We start from the raw sequence: 10,355 nt of genomic DNA on the forward strand, positions 1-10,355 counted from the left end.
CAAGACCCAGTTTCCCTCACTTTCAGTCTCTCCCATCAAGAAGCTTCCATAAACCTCTTATCCTTATCCATCAGAGAGCAGGACAGAATGAAAACCACAATTACAGAAAACTAATCAAACTGATCACATGGACCACAGCCCTGTCTAACTCAATGAAACTATGAGCCATGCTGGGTAGGGTCACCCAAGACGGACGGGTCATGACAAAACGTGGTCCACTGGAGAAGGGAATGGCAAACCACTTGAGTATTCTTGCTTTGAGAACCCCATGAATAGTATAAAAAGTACTCTATGGTACAGGTGTATTCAACATGGCATCCAAAGCTATTGGCATTTTTGCAAAGGTTCTCTCATATTAGCTGTCATAATATTTTTATTTAAGCAGCCTTGGCAGTTTGGATCACAGTTTGAGAGTACCTAAGAGTTTGAGACTGGGTTTGTTTGTACTCTCTCATATGTTCATGTGCAGGTAACATTGTTCACCACACTTTCCTTGAAGACAAACAAAGGATAAGATATTTCAGTACTGCTGGTGAAACTGACATTTAGAAAAAGGCAAACAAATTGCCATGCATACATACATTCCTTAAAAATCTGGAAAAGAAATCTATAGATAGCTATAAATCAAAACTATTTACTAGTGATTTTGCCATGTATACATATATAAGATTTGGCACTAGTAAAACAGAATATTTCACTCGTGAAAAAGCAATATTCTACTTAAAGAGTATATATATATCAGTTCAGTTCAGTTCAGTTCAGTTCAGTTGCTCAGTCATATCCGACTCATTGTGATCCCATGAATCACAACACGCCAGGCCTCCCTGTCCATCACCAACTCCTGGAGTTCACTCAGACTCACATCCATCGAGTCCATGATGCCATCCAGCCATCTCATCCTCGGTCGTCCCCTTCTCCTCCTGCCCCCAATTCATCCCAGCATCAGAGTCTTTTCCAATGAGTCAACTCTTCACATGAGGTGGCCAAAGTACTGGAGCTTCAGCTTTAGCATCATTCCTTCTAAAGAAATCCCACGGTTGATCTCCTTCAGAATGGACTGGTTGGATCTCCTTGCAGTCCAAGGGACTCTCAAGAGTCTTCTCCAACAACACAGTTCAAAAGCATCAGTTCTTCGGCGCTCAGCCTTCTTCACAGTCCAACTCTCACATCCATACATGACCACAGGAAAAACCATAGCCTTGTCTAGACGGACCTTAGTCGGCAAAGTAATGTCTCTGCTTTTGAATATACCATCTAGCTTGGTCATAACTTTCCTTCCAAGGAGTAAGCGTATTTTAATTTCATGGCTGCAGTCACCATCTGCAGTGATTTTGGAGCCCCAAAAAATAAAGTCTCACACTGTTTCCACTGCTTCCCCATCTATTTCCCATGAAGTGATGGGACTGGATGCCATGATCTTCGTTTTCTGAATGTTGAGCTTTAAGCCAACTTTTTCGCTCTCCTCTTTCACTTTCATCAAGAGGCTTTTTAGCTCCTCTTCACTTTCTGCCATAAGGGTGGTGTCATCTGCATATCTGCTGCTGCTTCTGCTGCTAAGTCGCTTCAGTCGTGTCCGACTCCGTGCGACCCCATAGACGGCAGCCCACCAGGCTCCCCCATCCCTGGAATTCTCCAGGCAAGAACACTGGAGTGGGTTGCCATTTCCTTCTCCATCTGCATATCTAAGGTTATTGATATTTCTCCCGGCAATCTTGATTCCAGCTTGTGTTTCTTCCAGTCCAGCATTTCTCATGATGTACTCTGCAGAGAAGTTAAATAAGCAGGGTGACAATATACAGCCTTGACGTACTCCTTTTCCTATTTGGAACCAGTCTGTTGTTCCATTTCTAACTGTTGCTAACTGTTGTCCAGTTCTAACTGTTGCTTCCTGACCTGTATACAGATTTCTCAAGAGGCAGGTTAGGTGGTCTGGTATTCCCATCTCTTTCAGAATTTTCCACAGTTTATTGTGATCCACACAATCAAAGGCTTTGGCATAGTCAATAAAGCAGAAATAGATGTTTCTCTGGAACTCTCTTGCTTTTTCCATGATCCAGCGGATGTTGGCAATTTGATCTCTTGTTCCTCTGCCTTTTCTAAAACCAGCTTGAACATCAGGGAGTTCACGGTTCACGTATTGATGAAGCATGGCTTGGAGAATTTTGAGCATTACTTTACTAGCATATGAGATGAGTACAATTGTGCAGTAGTTTGAGCATTCTTTGGCATTGCCTTTCTTTGGGACTGGAATGAAAACTGACCTTTTCCAGTCCTGTGGCCACTGCTGAGTTTTCCAAATTTGTTGGCATATTGAGTGCAGCACTTTCACAGCATCATCTTTCAGGATTTGAAACAGCTCAACTGGAATTCCATCTCTTCCACTAGCTTTGTTCTAAGGCCCACTTGACTTCACATTCCAAGATGTCTGGCTCTAGATTAGTGATCACATCATCATGGTTATCTGTGTCATGAAGATCTTTTTTGTACATATATATACATACATATATAAATCACATATTATATATGATATATATGATACAATGTGTAAATATATGTGTATATATATATACAGGTATTTATACAGAAAAAGTTTATTCATATGAACTTGAAGTTTGTTTATATGAACATTTTTAAATGCCTACATTGAAGCATTTTTATAGATACTCTATATTTTTCAAACAATAATATACATCAGTACAGTATTTCATGATTTTCAGAGCACTGATATACACATGATGGTATTTAATTCTATCCAAAAAATTTTTTTCTACGTTTTGAAAGCAAGAAAACTGAATCTTGGAGAAGATGAATGACTTTTCCAAAGTCAAATAAGAAGTGAACACAGAGATGGAAATCCATGTCTTCAGATTCTGAATCTAATATTTTTTTAATGAACTATAAAACCTATCTGGTTAGTGATTAAGGTCTTTATAGAAAGCAATAAAATAAATTATCCTTAGTCTTCCACTTCCTACTTTATAAGGGAATATATTCCATTGTTGAAAAAAATATCCTTACATTAAGAAATGAGGATAGATTTTTTTTTTATGTTTCCTTAGAAAGAACTATTTTATACTGTGTCCAGAACTAACAATTTATTCATTTTAGTGGAGGTAGGGTTTGAGAAGAGGACAGTCATGAACACGCTTCCCTCCATTCTGTACAAACAAGAAAGATTACTGGGGAAGCCATCCTGAGAGGAGCAGGATAGACTAAAAAAATGTAGACGTTGGAATTAAGCCAACCTGGATTTTAACCCCAGCCCCACCACATTTTCACAGCCAAATATCCTCAGGTAAGTCAGTGTCTGGTTCTCAATTTCTGCATCCATTAAATGGATTAAATAATCTTATTTCACAGGAGTATTGTGAAGATTGGTTAAATAATACATGAAAACATGAGGACATGGTAGCCATTAAGTGTTAGTTTTTACCTGTGTCAATTGATCTAGACATCAAACAGACAGCACTTAAGCTTTGTCCCTCTAGTTTAAATTTCCTATTCATGCTTTCGCTCGGTGTTATCTGGAAAACTCAGAAATTCACCCTGGTGTGGAGCAAAGGATCAGCAAAAACTCTCAATCCCTGCTGAAATCTTTCTTGCACAAATGTGTGCTTGTTTTGACTTCCACACCAATCCAAAAATTGGGCAAGACAATTTTAAAAATTCTGTCTAGGTTTTTAGTTTCTCAATCCTTGCACATTTTCTAATCTTTATGATCATATATTTATCTGCCAATATCCCCCTATCCCATTCTTATAAAGCAAGAGAAAATAGAAAAATTACATTCACTCCTATTGTTTTAGAACAAGCTGAGTGATTTTATATACAGTTATTGCGTGCATGCTCAATCGCTTCAGTCATGTCCAACTCTTGGAGACTCTATGGACTGTCATCCATCAGGCTCCTCTGTCCTTGGGATTCTCCAGGCAAGAATACTGGTGTGGGTTTTCATGCCCTCATGCAGGCAGTCTTCTCGACCCAGGGATCGAACCTGCATATCCTGCATCTCTTGCATTGCAGGTGGATTTTTTTACCCACTGAGCCACCTGGGAAGCCCATATATAGGTGTTAGATAGGAAAAATGAGAAACAGTTCACTCACCACCACCAGTTTCTCATCCACCAGCTTCCTCCTTATGGTGATCTCTTTGCCATCCCAGTCCTGAACCTGAATCAAGGAGCCATCATCTAAGATTACAGTACTCTGAAAAACAGACAAGACCAAATTCAGCTCAGACTGTGACATATGAACTCTAAAATTTTATCAGGAGACAAATTCTTTTCAGCTGTTGTGATATTCTCAGGTAGTTTTAGAATGGTGTTTACAATTCCATTTATTTTGAGACTTCATCAACAGTAAATTTGTTGGCTGATTCTTCTGGGGAAAAAGGTTTTAAAAGAGTAAAAACTAAATTTTACCTTCAGGAGTAAGTAAAGTTTTTACAAAATATATTTATTGTACAGGCCAAGTATTATCTTATTGTGTAAAGAATCACAAGTGAGTTTCAACTTTAAAAACATATGTGAAGCTAATTCAAACTCCCAATGTAAGATCCCATTTCCTCTTCTTACTCCAACAATATAAAAATAATTATAGTGCTGTGGGAATATAAAATGGTGTGGCATGTATTACAGTGAAAAATGATGGAATTTGGAGAACTTCCAGTTGATGAACCTATTATTTTTATTTTTTTATTTTTTTTGAACCTATTATTTTTAAAAATAAATTTATTTATTTACTCCTTCATTTTGGGCTGTGCTGGGTCTTCACTGCTTTGCTTGGGCTTTTCTTTAGTTGCAACAAGCAGGGGTTACTCTCTTGTTGCGATGTGAGGGCTTCTCACTGTGGTGGCTTCTCTTGTTGCAGAACACCCGCTGTAGAGTGTGTGGGCTCAGTAGTTGTGGGCTGGGCTCTAGAGCACAGGTGCAATAATTGTGGAGCACAGGCTTAGTTGCTCCTCAGCATGTGGGATCTTCCTGGACCAGGGATTGAACTCCTGTTTCCTACAGTAGCGGGTGGATTCTTTACCACTGATCCACTGATCCACAAGGGAAGCCCTGATGAACATATTAGTGTGCTGGGAAGGTTGTGTACCTGGAGGGGTATGGAAACTTCAAACCATTTCCCACATACCTTGTCTTATGCATTTCTTCCCTTTTGTTGTTCCTGAGTTGTATGCTTTACAATAAAATGGCAATAGAGAATAAAGCAATAATAATAGTAAAATAAATAATAAATAGAAATGATAATAATCGTAACAACAACAGTAGCTGGCACTTTGTAGCACTATTTATTGTGTGTGAGGCACTCTTCAAGAGTATTAACATATTCATGTAATTCTCACAGCAACCTTATGACATAAGTACTATAATTATTGGGCTTCCCAAGTGGCTCAGTGATAAAGAATCCACCTGCCAGTGCAGGAGGCACGGGAGGTGTGGGTTCTATTCCTGAGTTGGGAAGATCTCCTAGAGAAGGAAATGACAACTCACTCCAGTCTTCTTGCCGAGATAATCCCATGGACAGAGGAACCTGGAGGGCTATAGTCCATTAGGTCACAAAGAGTTGGGCATGACTGAGTGCACACACACTCTATAATTATCCCCTTTTGCAAATGAAATGACTGAGTCACCATGAGTCTGTGACTTGCTCATAGCCACACAGTTGATTGATTGATTGGTGGCAGAGGTGGGATTTACACCCACACAATCCTGAGCCAGAGTTTGCAGCCTGCTCCTCAAAGTTTAGAGATAACTCTGTTTAAACTCTATTGCAGTTCAATTCAGTTGCTCAGTTGTGTCCAACTCTTTGCGACCCATGGATAGCTTGCAGCATGCCAGCCTTCCCTGTCCATCACCAACTCCCAGAGCTTGCTCAAACTCATGTCCATTGAGTCGGTGATGCCATCCAACCATCTTATCCTCTGTCATCCCCTTCTCCTCCTGCCTTCAATCTTTCCCAGAATCAGGGTCTTTTCCAGTGAGTCAGTTCTTCGTATCAGGTGGCCAAAGTATTGGTGCTTCGGCTTCAGTATCAGTCCTTCCAGTGAATATTCAGGACTGATTTCCTTTAGGATTGACTGATTTGATTTCCTTGCTGTCCAAGACACTCTCAAGAGTCTTTTCCAAGACCACAGTTCAAAAGCATCCATTCTTTGACACCCAGCTTTCTTTATGGTCCGACTATCACAGCCATACATGGCTACTGGAAAGGCTTACATATCAGAGTTTATGCATCCACTGAGCTGGGTTTTCTACCAAAATTATTTACAGTCTGTCCTGTGATAGAGATAATGATAGTTACCAAATTTCCTTTCTGCACTTCTATACTTTCCAGTCTTTTTTGTTCTAGTAGTTTTTTAATTTATTATAGACATCTTTATTAAATATTTTTGGTCAAAATTCTTCCATTTGATATTATACAGGAATGTGAAGTCTCATATTATTTAACAGCAATCTAATAATGTGGTATTCAGTTCCTTTTATTAGGACTTCACTCTCCATATTGTTTAACTATCTTCTATTGAGTGCTTTCATTCAAATGATATTTATTGAGCAAATATTAATATTATGTAACATCACTAGGTTCTGTGAAACAGAACAGACAAGACATCCTTTCTTGGAAGAGCTTACATCCTAGTCTGGGGGAACAGACAATAAACATAAAATATAAATAAATTGTGTAATGTAGGTAAATTGTATATTCAAGTTGGAGCCCGTGAGTAAAAGTGTGTGTCAATTCCAGGTGTAGACAATAAAAAGCCTAGTGTCTCTTTCCCAATTTTGTTGACTGAGATCACAAACTTCACATGGTCCAGCTACAGATTAGTTGAATCTCCTTTAGCCTGGTCCCTGGAGAAATTAAGAGGGGCAGATACTTTATGCCCCCATCTCCAGCCTCCTCCTCCACAAAGAAACTTCTCCAACTCCATCGTAACACTGAATATGTACTATGAGTTAGAACTCCAATTGTGTAAGCACTGAGAGCTTGTGGATAATTTGTTACTGTGATCTAACCTCACCTTTACCTGCTAATGGGCTTTCCATGTGGCACAGTGGTAAAAAAATCTGCCTGCCAATGCAAAAGACACAAGAGACTTGGATTTGATGGATTTGATCTATGGGTCGGGAAGATCCCCTGAAGAAGGAAATGGCAACCCAATCCAGTATTCTTGCCTGGAGAATCCCATGAACAGAGGAGCCTGGTGGGCTACAGTCTACGGAGTCGCATAGAATCAGACCTGACTGAGCATGCACACACATACACACTCATGCATGCCAACTAATACATGTTTTTATTCATTGTAAATCCATGTATGGAAATCTGCTACCAAATGGAAAGGCAGACCTTTTGTTTTTGAGGTCTAAAAATGATTCTGAAAGTGTTTTCTGTTCAATATTTGCGTAAGAATTGTTAAAAACATCATTTTCAGTTCTGGTCCCAGATACCACAGCCTCTGGTGATAGAACCTGGAAGTAGGCATTTTTTTACCAACATGCCATGAGATTTGTATGTATATTAAAAGTTGAGTTCCTCAGACCAAGGCTTAAGCCAAAAGTTTATCTAACACACTTTAGATATGTTCACCATAATTGCTTATTTACCTGGGAAGATTTCAAAATTAACAATTCGTAATTAAATTCATCTGAAAATGTTGAAGGCCTCACCTTGGTTTTATGGCCACCTGGTGTGGTTTCCTCAAATTCTTCTCCCAGTTTAAAGGAGATTTCATTATTTTTAAAGATGCTTTTGGTTTTTATAGTGATCAGATCTTCTTTTGTGATGATGGTCACAGTGGGCTTTGCCAGACAGCCAAGTTTCCTGCTGGCTCTTCCTATTCCTGGAAACCAGATAAAAGGACACAGTGATTAAATCTGTTGTTGTCTCCCAAGACTCTCGTTAGCTGTATATGCTAATTAGGAGGTTTTAGAGTTAAACAAATTTGACTCTGCTTGCATTCAAACTTCTAAGCTAGTAGCACCACCATTATATGTTAAAATAGGGTATTTTTTACAGAAAAAAAAATCTATCTCCAGTTTTGATCTAACAGCTGTCATGTTTTCTGGTCTAGTAGCTATTAATCCTATTGTTTCATGGACCCTTCTGAAAATTTGCTTAAAAATATGAACCATCTCCTTATTTTAAAAATGCACTCATTTACATAGAGACAAAACCCTTTGGTGTGAATTCTTCCAGATCTTTATTTATTCTCTTACATTCTTTTATGTTCACATGTACAGGGTTTGTTTTTATCTATTATGTATTTTTACTGTTGTGAAATATATGTAACAAAATTTATCATTTTAACCATTTTAAATGGCAGTACATTTAAGTGCAGTTTAAGTACAATTAAGTGTCAGTAAGTACATAAACAATGTTATGCAACCATCACCACTACATATAGAATTTTTAAAAATACAAATGTTTTATTATAATGATTGTTATTGTTTGATTTTCCTCTATATCTGTATGTTTTGGAGAGTTTCCATGTCAGTACATATAAGCATAAATTTTTGTCATAGCTGCATAATGTTTCATAGTATGTACATTCTGATATTTAGTTATTTATGCCCTATTGATGGCCATTTTTGTGTTTCCATTTTTTGTTATTACAAATAGTGCTGTTGTGAACATGACTGCACATAGAACTTTGTGCAGTACATATCAGTCTATTCTATAAAAACAGTATTACATATTCTTCAATACATAAGTTAAATTTCTAAGAGGAGGCACATTGGGGAGACACAGTAACATGTCCATGTCCATGGAATTCATATTGTGAAACATGATGACAAAATGTGATAGGTTGGAAAATGGTCCCCAGAGATACTCACATCCCAGACCCTGGAACCTGTGAATGTTACTTTATATGCCGAAGGGGACTCTGCAGTTTTAGCTAATTTAAGCCTCTTGAAATAGGGAGAGTATCCTGGATTGTCTAGGTGGACCCCAAATGTAGTCACCAATGTCCACATGAAATGTCCAAGAAATTTTCCTTTTAAGAAGAGGAAGAGGGATATTAGACTCCAGGAGAAAATGTGACTCTAGGAGCGAAGAGTGACTTGCCATGGCCACATGCTAAGGAATGCCAGCAGTCTTCAGAAGCTGGAGCACAAGATCGATCCTCAAAAGGCACAGAGCAAATGTTTGCAAGATGTTCATTTTTCAAAATAATAATAAACAGACTTGTGGACACAGGTGAGGAAGGAGAGGGTGGGACAAATTGAGAGAGTAGCACTGATGTATATACAATCTCTCAGTCGCATCTGACTCTTTCCTCCTCTGTCCATGGGATTTTCCAGGCAGAAATGGAGTGGGTTGCCATGCCTTCTCCAGGGGATCTTTCTGTCTCAAGGGTTGAACGTGTCTCTTGCATCTCCTGCATTGGCAGTCAGGGTCTGTACCACCAGCACCACCTGGGAAGCCCAATATATACACTACCATGTGTAAAATAGATTGCTAGTGGGAAACTGCTGTATAGCAAAGGAAGTTTACCTCCGCGCTCTGCGATGACCTAGAGGCATGGGTTAGGGGAGGTGGGAGGGAGGCTCAAGATGGAGGGGATATGTGTGTACATATAGCTGATTCACACTGTCGTACAGCAGAAACTAACACAAAGTTTATACTCCAATTAAAAATTATACTCCAATTTTATGTTGGAGTATATATACACCAATTAAAAATTAATTTTTAAATGTGATTTTTTTGTTTTAAATTATTTATTGAAATCATTTACTATTTAGTATATGGTGCATGTGTATTTATCTATGCAAATCAAGAGTAAATTATGTGAGAGCAGGGATTATGTCAATTTCAACTAATTTTGCACAGAACTGTATCTAGGTGCTAAATCAATATTTAATGTTTCTATGTGAAAAACTGAAGGAAGAGGTTCACACAGAGCAAGTTCTGTGCTGTCAAAGCTCCCACTTTTACTGGCTGTGATACGCAAGTAAATATGGCTCACCCAGTTCTTTCATATATTCTTCAAAATTTTCACAAGAAATGGATTTCCATGTTCCTTGGAACAGATCAACCATTCTGCTTAAGTTGGCTTTAAGGAAAAATTGCATCATATAAATAAGTATGTTCCTTGAAATATGTTGGAACCTGTTTTCAATACAATTCTGGTTGATAGTGCAGAAGAGTAAGGAAAAAAAAAAATAATAAGGTACTCTAATCTTTCTCATTGTCCCATCAAACCACCCAAAGCAGGAAAGCTCTCTCAAATGTAAGGACGTCAAGATGAAAATGGAACATGGTACAGATTTTAGCAGGACTAGATGTAATTTTTCCAACTCTAATTTAGGGTCAAAACTAATGTTGTAAATTCTTTCTGTTTCATTCCATAA

The 10,355-nt window shown here is 38.4% G+C and overlaps 1 protein-coding gene across 1 annotated transcript; it reads right to left on the reverse strand.

The window, feature by feature from the left end:
• Positions 1-459: 459 nt before the first annotated feature.
• Positions 460-10,043, reverse strand: FABP12 (fatty acid binding protein 12). The gene is made up of 4 exons (XM_069600815.1): positions 9,971-10,043; positions 7,671-7,843; positions 4,105-4,206; positions 460-492 (listed from the first exon to the last, which is right to left on the reverse strand). The coding sequence occupies exons 1-4, from the start codon at positions 10,041-10,043 to the stop codon at positions 460-462; spliced, it is 381 nt and encodes a 126-aa protein (XP_069456916.1).
• Between the last annotated feature and the right edge of the window lie 312 nt (positions 10,044-10,355).

Source organism: Ovis canadensis, chromosome 9 (assembly GCF_042477335.2).
Source record: "Ovis canadensis isolate MfBH-ARS-UI-01 breed Bighorn chromosome 9, ARS-UI_OviCan_v2, whole genome shotgun sequence".
In the NCBI taxonomy this organism is placed as follows: domain Eukaryota; kingdom Metazoa; phylum Chordata; class Mammalia; order Artiodactyla; family Bovidae; genus Ovis; species Ovis canadensis.

Bases quoted from the DNA above. Each gene is read 5' to 3' on its own strand.
- FABP12 (XM_069600815.1), bottom strand. From the start codon at position 10,043: ATGGTTGATCTGTTCCAAGGAACATGGAAATCCATTTCTTGTGAAAAT. The intron at 7,844-9,970 runs GTGAGCCATATT...TCTGGTTTCCAG, and splicing joins AGAATATATGAAAGAACTGG to GAATAGGAAGAGCCAGCAGG. The intron at 493-4,104 runs GTGAGTGAACTG...TTTGTCTTCAAG, and splicing joins TGGATGAGAAACTGGTGGTG to GAAAGTGTGGTGAACAATGT.